The sequence below is a fragment of the Gigantopelta aegis genome, chromosome 1 (assembly GCF_016097555.1).
Source record: "Gigantopelta aegis isolate Gae_Host chromosome 1, Gae_host_genome, whole genome shotgun sequence".
NCBI classification, from domain to species: Eukaryota; Metazoa; Mollusca; class Gastropoda; order Neomphalida; family Peltospiridae; genus Gigantopelta; species Gigantopelta aegis.
This window is the reverse complement of record NC_054699.1, coordinates 14,029,495-14,043,098: the sequence shown is the minus strand read 5'-3', so window position 1 is coordinate 14,043,098 and position 13,604 is coordinate 14,029,495. Positions and strand designations below refer to the sequence as shown.

Sequence of the window (13,604 nt, the reverse complement as noted above, 5' to 3'; positions counted from 1 at the left end):
GAGGCCTTAAAAGAGGCTAACGTCTGTTGACCAATCCCTACTGTTTTTGAACGAAAATAAATATTGTTTAAACTAAACTATCGTAATGGAAAACATGTTGAGGGTTTCCTCTGAATACTGCGTGCCAGAATTACCAAGAATTTGAGATAGAGCAGCCGGCGGTTAATTAATCAGTATGATCTAGTGGTGAAGTTAAAAAACCCAAAACAAAACAAAACACAACTCGTGCTATATTTCCCTGTTTGTTTCATGTATTTGTGACACATATTTTTAGTTTAAATTACACAATTGATACTTGCTTAATTAACTCGAAAATATCGGAATTGTAATGTTTCTAGTAGTGGGTGTAAAACGTATGAATGACTTCCTCTATAAATCTTAGTAAAATAGAAAAAAACCCATATAGGTAGCATATCTAACAAAATTATTTCTTAAAAACATGTTCGCAATAACCCTAACGCCACGCTCGTAATCTTTTAAGCTTTCTCAACATTTTGTTTTCAATAGTAAATGAAATACTAGTAATTTCTTTGAAATTGTGTGTATGATATTCTGGGTATATTATTCACATTTCAAAACAATAATAAATCAATAATATAGTAATTATGCATCATTCACACACACACACACACACACACACACACACACACACACACACACACGCACACACACACATGCCCTTCAAACTAATCGTACTAGCTAGGATATTTGAAATCACCTTTACAATCAATTACAAACTTTGATGGAATACACATGCCGGGATGAAGATTTTGGTGTCATCAATGTTTTGACAGTAGTTCACTGAATGTCGTCGTCTCAGTTAAATACGAATAATATGAAGCAATACAATAATAAAACAATAACAACAACAACAACAACACATGATGAGAAAAGAGCGAGCCTGACATAGGGCCACCATGCTCAGATGTGGTTTACCCAACAAACACACGGGAAAAGAACGAGCCAGGCATAGCGCCACCATGTTCAGATTTGTTTTCCCCAACAAACACACGAGAAAAGAGCCAGCCAGGCATATGGCTACCCTGCTCGGAGTAGGTTTTCACAAATGTACTTCTCTGTGACTGTGCATGGGAAGTCAACAACAACAACAACAAACAATAAACAACAACAAACGTCGAGAAAAGGGCGAGCCAGACATATGGCCACCTTGCTCAGAGTAGTTTTTCACAAATGTACTTTCGTGAGAATGTGCATGAGATGTCAATCCATGACTTGATCTTAGGCACTAACGCGACACAGTCTTCATTTCCATTGTTGTTTGGTTCTCCAGGGCTCCATTTTGAAAATGTGACGACACTTCCGTCCTCCCAGACAAACGCACCCTCTGTTTGCACGTCAGACAGGCCAATAATGTACCACGCTGGACCTAAAATAAGAAAGACAGACAGAAATGTTTTATTTAACGACGCACTCAACACATTTTATTTGCGGTTATATTGGCGTCAAAATAGAATAAGAAAGCAATATTCAATGCTATAGGCAAAATTTACATACAATAGAGCGATTCCGTAATTGACTAAAGTGAGGGATTTGACCCGTAAACAAAAAACACACACCCCATCCCCCCACCCCGAAAAAAAAAAAGAAGAAAAAAAAAAAGAAGAAGAAAAAAAAAAAAAGAAGAAGAAAATAAACAATTTAAACAGGAATTAATATCTTCATTGTTTGATATCTTTTATAGTAGAGATACATTAACAATAACAATACGTTCGTCCCTATGGATGAGTATTGCTGTTTTGATTTATACACTGACCAAATGTGCTGACTGTTAAGTCATTTATTTTTTGGCGGATTTAAGTTTTTGTGGTTTTGCTGAAATACGCATTCCGTTGGGTTCTTACATTCGTGAAAAAAGTAGTACATGTATGATACAATTATATTATAAGTTTTTTTGTGTTTTTAAATTCGTTGACGGCACTAGACCACAATTATTACAAGAAACGTATACCACCACGAAACGTGGTTTCTCTATATTTAAATAGAATTATCAGTGAAAAGAGTCAATTAATTTACAATCTTAACAAATAATAAATGTATTTCAACTTTTCTGCTTAACCTATAATTATCACGTACAACAGGTTAATTACGACAAACTAAATGCAACCCCGTGGGCGGGATTTAGCTCAATCGGTTGAGTGCTTGCTTGACGTGTGTGAGTAGGAGGATCGAACCACCTCAGTGGATGCATTGAACTGACACAGAACGCGCGAGGGTGGTACTACCAATAATGAGATTTACTACCAATAATATATTTGATTCACAATTACTGGAGGTGGGCGTGCATTTCCCCCTGCTCCGTTGTGCCTGTGTTTTTTGCCATCCAGTGCTTTTTCTAAGCATGACCTTTGTAATCTATTGGGTCATTTACAGCTTTTCACGATAACTCAGCCTGATGAGACTTCGACACAGTCACGTCGCTTTGTCGCCCTTGGAGTGGCTGTTATATAAATTAAAGAAGAAAAGTATGTTTAAAGCCTGCGTGGTGTATTTGATGAGGGTCTGGGAGCTCTGTGAGTGCGGGTGGGTGCTTTAGATCAGTTGATTGAGTGCTCGTCTGAGGGGCTTGCGTCGCAGGATCGAACCTGATTCAGTCAACTGATTGGCACTTTCTCGTTCCAACTAATGCATCACAACTACTCAAAGGCCGTGACATGTGCTTATCTGTCTCACGGAAGGTGCATATAAAAGATCCTGTGCTATTAATGGAAACATATAGTGGGTTTCCTCTCTAAGACTGTTAGAATTGCCAAATCTTTGACATACAATAGCCGATGAATAGTTAATCAATGTTCTCTAATGATGTCATTAAACAAAACAAACTGTCAGTGCTGGGTAGTATGTGAGGGACTAATCAGGTTAAACCAAAACAAACTGTCAGTGATGTGGGGTATGTGAGGGACTAATCAGGTTAAACCAAAACAAACTGTCAGTGATGTGGGGTATGTGAGGGACTAATCAGGTTAAACCAAAACAAACTGTCAGTGCTGTGGGGTATGTGAGGGACTAATCAGGTTAAACCAAAACAAACTGAATGAATGAATGAATGTTAAACCAAAACAAAAGGAATCTCGTTAAAACGTTTAACTTTACTTTGCACAATACAGTTGATATAATACCATACAGTAATATCAGGATCACACATAACTTCATTGGTTTACCCGCAAGGGTTAGATATAAAAGAAACATCTGACGGTATTAAAGCTATGCAGAAATTCAAAGTGACAGTGGCCTCCAAAGACACCTATGTGACAAAAGTAATAACATCAACTTTTCAATAGTCAATTTCCCTTTATGTCTACCAATATACCTTCGGCTCCAGGTTTTGTTATTTACATATCCCAACTTGTAAGATACGCTAAGGCATGTTCAGTGTATGTAAATTGTAAACAACGCGATATCATTCTGAAACACACATTGTTCCATCAGAGTTATGATGTGCAGAAACTCTACTAAGTACGATGCATCACTGACCAAAATGACAGCTGAGGCTGTACCATATTCTGAACTTGTGCATAATTGTCCATCACTGTGTCGAAATTCTTGCACATTTGTTATTGGTTGAGATAATGTGATCAACTTAACAGCTGTAGTGGCAGTATTCATGATGGGATCAACCAGTGAGACAGCATGTCTATCTTTGACAAACGCCTGCTATTATTACTGTTTTAACAGTTACCCAAGGCCGCATGCCATCACATATTGCTTGATTCCAATGAACTATGTCCTATGCTATTTTTGATGTGTGTTTAGTTCATTACTAAGTATTAATTTGTGTCAGGATTATACGTTTGTTACTGATACTTAAAAAGTTAAAGTTTGTTTTGTTTAACGACACGTCTAGAACACATTGATTATTAATCATTGGCTATTGCATGTCAAACATTTGGTAATTTTGACTCGTAGTCAATAGCGGAAACTAGCGACATTTTCTTAATGCAGCAAGGGATCTTTTATATGCACTTTCCCATAGACAGGAACGCACATACCACGGCCTTTGTCCAGTTGTCGTGCACTGGTTGGAACGAGAAAAAACCCAGTTGATTAAACAGGTACACTGAGGTGGTTCGATCCTGCGACGCAAGCACCTCAAGCGAGCGCTCAACCGACTGAGCTAAATCCCGCCCCTACTGGTACTTAACCAGATACATTAAACTATTTTAACGATGGTACTATTGTACTAACGATCGTAAAATTGATATTTCATTTTAACACGTGTTATAGATGAGCTATGAAGAAATTACCGAGAGATCTACTGACGTAGTCACTGACAACTTCATTTTTCTTCTCCGTGTCCAAGACCACCAATCTGTCACCTGACTGGTTGCATTTCACACGTGCTTCATCAACTGGTTTCCTATCACTGACCACCTTGATGCACACGTTTTCAAGTAGTACGTACCCATCGTCGGTCGGGCAGTGATCTGCAGATATATTATATGTTTAATTATTATTCGTATTATTTTTAAAACGAACATTATCAAAGCTTATTAATTCTGTTTAAACTGACCCACCCCAAGACTCCCCTACGCACACCTAATAAAAAAAAATTAAAACCCGGAAAAAACGCTAGAAAAAAACCAACAAACCCCCCCTCCCCCACACACCAACATAGCTTGTTTGGAAATTAAAAAACATATCTTTACTATATCTCTTTTTAAACATCATACTTTTACTTTCATACTTTATCTGTCTTTTCTCTGCTAGATACGAAATGTCATTATTATTATATTAAATACCCAATAACAATCAGTTTTAAAGTTAACCTGAGTATCTAACGAATCTCTACTTGAATTATTTTCATCTTCCCTTACCCTTTCCTTTTCTTTTCTCTTTTTTTTTATTTTTTATTTTATTTCCTCTAGACCCTCAGATTACAATTTGGAAACTAATTGTATGAGGAAGCCTATATAGATTCATATTTGTAAACAGAAAATCTTAAACATCACGTCTAATATATATATATTTTTTATAATTTTGTATGTCATACTATTTGTATATAACTTTTATCTGATACTGTAAGACAATGATTCAAGGCTTCCCAACCTTGACATTGCCTATGATCTGGGGGTAATAATAATAATAATAATATTAATTTTTTTTTTTTTAAATAAAATAATAATAATAATAATAATAATAATAATAATTGTTTCAGTTAACATAAATATAAAAAAAAAATACATTCATTTTGGTAATTCGATTTATTATTGATTTTCGAATATGGCGATTTAATAATAAAATATATTCGCTATATTGGAAATTAGCTCGCATTTGATATTTTTTGGAAAGACAGTTTAAACCACAGTTAATGTTCGATAGACAATGACCCCTGCGCGTGCTGTAACCTCACTGTGGTGCAGGGGTGTAACATTATCTTTGAGAATGGCAAATACAGCACAAAATTGAAATTTTTAGTAAAAGTCAGTATCTATCTGTGATATTTGTATTTTTGTACAGTTCTTTACACTGTTTTTATTTAAATCTTGAATTCTTATATTGATGTTGATCATCATTTTATTTGTTTGCATTACCATAGTTTGACACCCAATAGCCGATGCATTTTTCGTGCTGGGGTATCGTTAAACATTCATTCATTCATTTGATTGACAATAAAGTATGAGTTCAAATTCAGCAATCCTGACGTTCTGTCGAATATATGACAAATATAGAACTATGTAGTTTTAAATATGTTTCAAATCAGATCTTCCATTCGGAAATGACCACAGGTCATAAATATCGATACTGAATGCGTTAAGCTGCTAACAGATATATGTTAACGATGGTAAGATTGGTTGAACAAAATATCACCAATATTCTGAACAGCATTGTCTTTAGTCGGACCCATTTGTCATTCAATTTCAACTTATTATCGTGTTTATACCCAATTAAGGTTCAAGCACGATGTCCCGGGCACACACATTGGATATCTCGGTTGTCTGTTTAGGGCAGTGAGTTAGTTATTCGTTGGTTATTTGTTAGTGAGAGAGAAGAGGGTGTAGTGGCCTTACACCTACCCAATGAGCCCTTAAGAGCTCGCTCTGGATTGGATCCGGTACAGGGCTGCGAACCCTGTACCTACCAGCCTGTAGTCCGATGGCACAACCACTGCACCATATATATAACCATTGATAAATCTAAGTAACCATTTTGTGTATACAAAAGGAAACGAACTAAGATTGAATGTAAACTTACCAAGTTCACATTTGAAGTCAGACCACGTTCCGTTTGGGAGACAGATTCTGTTACCTACTGGGTGGTAGTTAAAATCACAAGTGTAGGACAAACGACTTCCGACTTTGGTCGTCTCGTAGGTTGTGGTGAAGGCAGGTTGGGCGTTGGCAACAGTTGGTGGGCTTGGACAGTCTGGAAGATAAATCAAACATCAGAAGAGTGGCATAAGTTCACTTGTGAAAAATCTATTTTTTTGTGTTAAACATTATTAAAATATTTTAGACAGTGGCCCATCTATTTTATGTTCGGCTAATTTTTTTTTATAGTTTAAAAACGCATTGTATTGCACAACAACAAATGGATAAGACCAAAGCTTGCTAACTTTCTCGGCTTTCTGTATATACGTATGTGGTTTAAACAATGATTATCCCAATTATAATGCTGACTGGGAATTGGCCAACAGGCAAAATGCCTATATCAAGGCATCTCGCTACAATTTGAAAATATAATTCAGGTTTACAAAATATGCCAGACCATTGGTAAATTCCATGGTTCCAGATCTTAAAGGAATATTACCACGCGCAAGTTTACAAATCTGCAACCCCAGGTCTACCAAGGATTATAAAACAGTAACCTTGATTACTATTGGAATGGAAGAAAAGGTGGTTATTTTTATAGTCACGTTACAACCCCCGGGGGTGGGGGGAGGGGTTATATGCCTTTAAGAGTGGGAAACAAAATATACAATCTAAGTCATACATTTTAGATATAATAGTACATGGTGAATAATTATTCATTACTATTACCAAATATTTATATAACAAACTTTATGTTTAGAAACTTTGATATGTTTGGATATTGTTACCTACACACAATTATATCAAATGCTGCACGTGGTGTTCCATAGGTTTCGTGTCCACACAGTGTCTCTGGAAACATATGCATTTAAGTCAATATACTAGCAGTTATGTGCAAACAAGTAGTTGTGTGGACACCCAGTTACTACAGATCAGTTTCTATACACGTATGTGAGAACAACGGTACATAACTGTATATTTAAATTAACTTGAGTAAAACACAGAGACTCACTCACACACACACAAACACACGCACGCACGCACGCACGCACAGACACACACACACCAAAGTATGTTGAAATGAAATGGGATTCTATTGGTTTCCGCGTAGTTTTATACTTATATTCAATTAAGGTCCAAACATGCTGTTCTAGGCACAAACCTCAGCTATTTCGGCTGTCTGTCCAGGGTATTGGGTTAGATGTCAGTGGTTGGTGGTTATTGAGAAAGAAGAAGGTGTAGTGGTTTTAAACCTACCCATTGCGTCGACAAAGCTCGCCATGGATGGGAGGCAGTACCGGGCTGCGAACCCAGTACATAACAGACTTAATATATCCGATGGCTTAACCACAACACCAACGGAACTGGTCACTTTCCTTAGTATGCCAGTGAGACTTGTTCCAGTTTCAGGTAGTCAGTTCAATTTGTTTGACTCTTGCTGTTCTTCAGTGTTTGTGCCAACCAGTCGATATTTCAACAAAGCCCTGTAAATCCTTACAGGAATACTATTCACGGTTCCTTGCTTGGGGTATTAGTTTTTGTACATGTGAAGTAATTTTGTAACTGACACATCTTTAATATATATATATATATATATATATATATATATATATATATATATATATATATATATATATATATATATATATACACACACACACACACACCCCCACACACACACACCACTTGACAGAAAAAATCTTAAATGCACATTGTAAATATTATCTTGTCTCGTGCTTATGATAATCACTAATTGATAGCACGATAATACGTTTCAATCAAAGACTGTCATGTAAGTTGCCTGGTTATTGTCAAAGATAGAATTATACAGGTTAGTTGTTGTTTCCCGTGAATCACCCTACACTTGACTATAGCTACGACCATCCACTTAAACTATCACAGCACGTGTTGCTAAGAAGCCCACTTCTAGAGTTTAGCTTTCGTATTCCGTGAATCAACACTACACTTGACTATAGCTACGATCACTTACTTAACTTATCACAACACGTGTTGCTAAGAAAACCATTATGTACCTAAAATACCCACAATTTATCGTTTACTACACTACTAGAATTGAAAAAAAAGAAAGAAAGTTTGTTTTCCTTAACGACACCACTACAGCACATTGATTTATTAATCGTCAGCTAATGGATGTCAATCAAACCCCGTCATGAAATTTTTAAATATAGTCTTAGAGAGGAAACCCGCACCAGTTTTGAATTAGTAGCAAGAGATCTCCCTGTGTAGCACATGACCTTTCTTGTTAACATACGAATAAGTGGTGAGGTGTGTTATTTGAAATATATACAATGCCTTTAATATATGATAAATATCGGTTATTACCAGGGTATGTTTGGGTATCGTGATTATCTAATATTAGGAATAAAAATTGTATTCCTACTATATGATATTGACGACGCCAAAAGAGACAATGATAATAACTTATTTATCATATATAATAATATAAAGCTTAATACAACGTGTTTTTTTTAAACTGTACTCAACTATCTGGGCTGTCTATTTATGACAGTGGCTTAGTTGTTACTGGTTGCTGAGGGAGAAGAGAATGTTACTAAAACTCGATCTGGGTGGGAGCCACCCCACCCTTTTCGCACAATCATAGAACCGCCACCCCACCCTTTTCACACAATCATAGAACCGCCACCCCACCCTTTTAGAAAAATCATAGAACCGTCACCCCACCCTTTTAGCACAATCATAGAACCGCCACCCCACTCTTCGCACAGTCATAGAACTGCCACCCCACCGTTTTAGCACAATCATAAAACCGCCACCCCACTCTTCGCACAATCATAGAACTGCCACCCCACTCTTCGCACAATCATAGAACCGCCACACCACCCTTTTAGCACAATCATAGAACTGCCACCCCACTCTTCGCACAAACATAGAACTGCCACCCCACCCTTTTAGCAGAATCATAAAACCGCCACCCCACTCTTCGCACAATCATAGAACTGCCAACCCACTCTTCGCACAATCATAGAACCGCCACCCCACTCTTCGCACAATCATAGAACCGCCACCCCACCCTTTTAGCACAATCATAAAACCGCCACCCCAATCTTCGCACAATCATAGAACTGCCACCCCACCCTTTTCGCACAATCATAGAACCGCCTCTCTACCTTTTTCGCACAATCATAGAATCGCCACCCCACCCTTTTCGCACAATCATAGAACCGCCACCCCACCCTTTTAGCACAATCATATAACCTGCCACCTCACCCTTTTCCCACAATCATAGAACCGCCACCCCACCCTTTTCGCACAATCATAGAACCTGACACCCCACCCTTTTAGCACAATCATAGAACCGCCACCCCACCTTTTTCGCACAATCATAGAACCTGCTACCCCACCCTCTTCACACAATCATAGAACCGCCACCCCACCCTTTTAGCACAATCATAGAACCTGCCACCCTACCCCTTTCACACAATCATAGAACCTGCCACCCCACCCTTTTCGCACAATCCTAGAACCTGCCACCCTACCCCTTTCACACAATCATAGAACCTGCCACCCCACCCTTTTCGCACAATCATAGAACCTGCCACCCTACCCCTTTCACATAATCATAGAACCTGCCACCCTACCCTTTTCGCACAATCATAGAACCGCCACCCACCCCTTTCACACAATCATAGAACCTGCCACCCTACCCTTTTCGCACAATCATAGAACTGCCATTTAACCCTTTTCGCACAATCATCGAACCAACACACCACCCTTTTTACACAATCATAGAACTGCCGCCGCACCTTTTTCGCACAAACATGGAACCGCCACCCCACCCTGTTTGCACAATCATAGAACCGCCACCCCACCTTTTTTGCACAGTGATAGAACCGCCACTCAACCATTTTCGCACAATCATAGAACCGCCACCGTACTTACACACTACGACACATTTCTTCGAGTATCTGCTAGTTGGTTCGCAAACTTCATTCTTGGAACAAGAGTTGTTTTCACAAGGACCAGCTATTCTCTGATAAATAAATAAATAAATAAAAATAAGAAATAATAAATAATAAGTAAATAAATAAGTAAATAATAAATAAATAAATAACTTTTCTAGTATCAATCGGGTCAATTCTTATTTTGCAGTCGTAACTGCAGACGATATTTTATGTCAGTCCCGTGAATTAGTTGTTATCATTAGCTATAGTGATATTTACTACATACTACACGTATTATTGCAGATTTTGATATTTGATGAAGGTCAGTCGTCTTTATTACACACATTACAGTAACTGTTATTATCGTAGACTTTAATACTTGTTGAAGTATGTCTTCTGTATTATTTACATTACAGTGGTAACTGTATGGCACTAAATGAACGCCAGTCTTTTATATCATTTATATTAGTTATTATTGTAAATGTTTATACTTACTGAAAACAGTTATGTATATTGGTTATATTAAAGTTATACTGTATACCCATAAACGTACGAGGCAGGAGGTGGGGGGGGGGGGGGGACAACTGTCCCCAAGTGCTGGAGCAAAACTTCAAATTCGGGCAAAACTTATACAGATATTTCTATCATTCTACCCTCAAAATTAGTTCTAATCCGTGTAAAAATGCGTAGTGATTCCTTTTATCCCTATATAGCTGTTTGGTAGTAATACTAATATGATTAAATTATTTGTTTTCCAGATTCGGGCATTTACGTTTAATTCGGGAAAGCAGTCTGCAGTAACGTAAGCCCGTACGCCTATGTGTCTACCTTCATTGGTCCTGACCTCTATATTACTTACATTACAGTTATTGCTGTAGACAAATTACACGCACATAAACTACAGTTACTATTGATTAATACTTACTGAAGGCCAATCCTCTGCATTGCTTACATCGGTTCCTTTTTGAGTAACAAATGAATTCCCGGCTTGTTCGATTGTAATGGAAAAAAGTTTACATTTTCCACTGGAATGCTTAAAGCTGAACGATTTGCACATGTTACGAAGCTTGCATCGTGCCGCACATTCCACAAGTCCAGTGTCTTCTATAACGTCTATACCTAATGCAGTTATGTCTTTATTCCTTCGTAAATATTTGAAGTTGTCCAGATTTGTACATGTTCGTACAGAACCATTAACGTGCAAGAAAACATCGACCAAGAAAACCGACACAAGAAACACAGTTTTCATCATTTAATCGTGTCTATCTTTATTCAGTTTATACTGCTTCAAAATCGCATTTTGCCTATTCCCTTAACATGGCACACAGGTTAGGAATAATCATTACATTTGGTTAAACACAGAACGTATGGTGAAACAATAAGATGATAATCAAAACTACATGTATATATATTCTACAGCTGAATGTTTATTTACTAATGGCGATTTCTGATTTGTTAGCGAGTGGCAAATGGCAAAACGCTGCAACCAGTTAGTTTTGAAAGCAATTGTCTGTATGGCCGTGCACTAAATTATTCATCACACACACATACAAACCTGTCAGTGGATTACGAAGTTACTGCATAACCTTTCATTATGGGTACACGTTAGTTCTTGTGCAGATGACACGACACTATCCATACTACTTTTATTGGCAATTGATAGTGGTTATTTCAGACGTAATCTAATAACCGATGTATTTTTCGTGCTGGGGTTTTGTTAAACATCTATATATTCTATTCCAGACGTAATCATGGAGTGGAAAGAAACAGATAATTTTCAGCATTCACGAGTTACAAAGTGAAACACATATCATCTTCTAGAACCAACAAAGCCTATATATACTGACGGGAACCCCCCCCCCCCCCCCCCCCAAAAAAAAAAAAAAAAAAAAAAACACACCAAAAAACAACAAAACAAACAACAACAACAACAACAACAAACAAAAAAACAGGAAAAAAAAAACAGGAAAAAAAAAAAAAAAGCACACAAAACCCCCCCGAAAAAAAAAAAAAAAAAACAAAAAAAAACGCAAGTTCAGTTTTGGCAATATAACTTCTTTATATCCCTGTACCAAATGTAGTAACATTTAACACATAGTTACCTTATTGTACTGTTTAAAGAATATGTGGTTAAAATTGGGTCAATCGTGACCACGTGCGAAGCTGCATGTTTTTGTTTTGTTTACTGATTTGTCAAGAAAGCGTGCATCCGGGGCACTGCCACGTTCTATAGACTCGAACACCATACCATATCAAAGTTGTGAACAGTACACATCGAGTACACAACATTTTATGTCAACACGGCAGCAAACATGTCGCGAATGTTGATAGGGGTAGGGCTATTGCTCTATTTATGCAGGAGCAATCACAACGTCGTGTCGGCCATCAATTTGGGGTACATGTGTCAACGATAGCTCGCTTAGATGGGCGTCAGACAGCCGCAGGAAGATTAGCTGGTCGTCCCAGGAGCGAACGTTAGCTCGTTACGTTGCTACGTCAAGATAGAGCCATACGTCTCGCACACCTTCATTACTGATTTCAGACGGCTACGGAAACAGCGAGTCAGGTTGTAGGCACCCAGGGTCGCCCAGTGTGCCCACGAACGGTACGGAATCAGTTGCGGGAGTTAAACTTACGGCCACGACGTCCCTACGTTGGTCCGCAACTTAGTACCAGGCGACGTCAACGTTCATTGCAATAGCTGCGTGCACATGCACCATATCGGTTCCACTTGGCCTACTGGATACGTGCTTTATTCACTGACGAGTCTCGGGGAGCCATACTCATATGCGTGCGTAAAGGAAAACGACATATTTGACAAGGTCTGTTATTGTTTGTCTGTTTGTTTGAGTTGTTTTTCTTGGTTTTTTTTTTTCTATATGTTGTTGTTGGTTTTTCTTTTTTTTTTCTTTTCTTTTTTTTTTTTTGGGGGGGGGGGGGGGGAGGATTTATTATCTTATGTTGTAGCAGGATAATGTGAGGCCGCACGTTGCGAAGGTTTGTCTTAACTTCCACAACAAAAACAATGCCCCATAGCTCCATTAGCCACCCTACAGTCCAGATTTGAACCCGATCGAGCATTTGTGGGACAAGCTGAACAGGATGGTCAGAAAGCGCGTCACCGTCCTGAACAACGTCGCTCAGCCCACGAAGGTCCTTCTTCACGAGTGGAATAACATCCCACAAAGGACCATAAACAACTTGGTTTGGTCAATGTTTAGGAGAGTTATAGCAAAGACTGCAGCCCGGGGTGGGTGATATCGAAATAGCGTAGGATACCCACATTTCAACATTATCCATGCAACCGCCGTCCGTTATAACACAATAAAACTTGTTAAAATGTATTCAGTAATGACGACATAACCTAAAAATCCAAACAATGAAATAATCATCAATAAAACATTAGAAATATTTA

The 13,604-nt window shown here is 38.1% G+C and overlaps 1 protein-coding gene across 1 annotated transcript; it reads right to left on the bottom strand.

Annotated features, from left to right (window-relative positions):
• Positions 1 to 620: 620 nt before the first annotated feature.
• LOC121370889 (macrophage mannose receptor 1-like) lies at positions 621 to 12,039 on the bottom strand. Its single transcript, XM_041496424.1, has 5 exons — positions 11,115 to 12,039; positions 10,188 to 10,278; positions 6,211 to 6,381; positions 4,263 to 4,442; positions 621 to 1,387 (listed from the first exon to the last, which is right to left on the bottom strand). The coding sequence occupies exons 1-5, from the start codon at positions 11,439 to 11,441 to the stop codon at positions 1,173 to 1,175; spliced, it is 984 nt and encodes a 327-aa protein (XP_041352358.1). The 5' UTR covers positions 11,442 to 12,039; the 3' UTR covers positions 621 to 1,172.
• Between the last annotated feature and the right edge of the window lie 1,565 nt (positions 12,040 to 13,604).

Excerpts from the sequence above, each read along its gene's own strand:
- LOC121370889 (XM_041496424.1), bottom strand. The coding sequence starts at position 11,441 with ATGATGAAAACTGTGTTTCTTGTGTCGGTTTTCTTGGTCGATGTTTTC. Across the intron at positions 10,279-11,114 it reads ATGCAGAGGATTGGCCTTCA|AGAATAGCTGGTCCTTGTGA; the intron begins GTAAGTATTAAT and ends TTTATTTATCAG. Across the intron at positions 6,382-10,187 it reads GAAGAAATGTGTCGTAGTGT|ACTGTCCAAGCCCACCAACT; the intron begins GTAAGTACGGTG and ends TTTATCTTCCAG.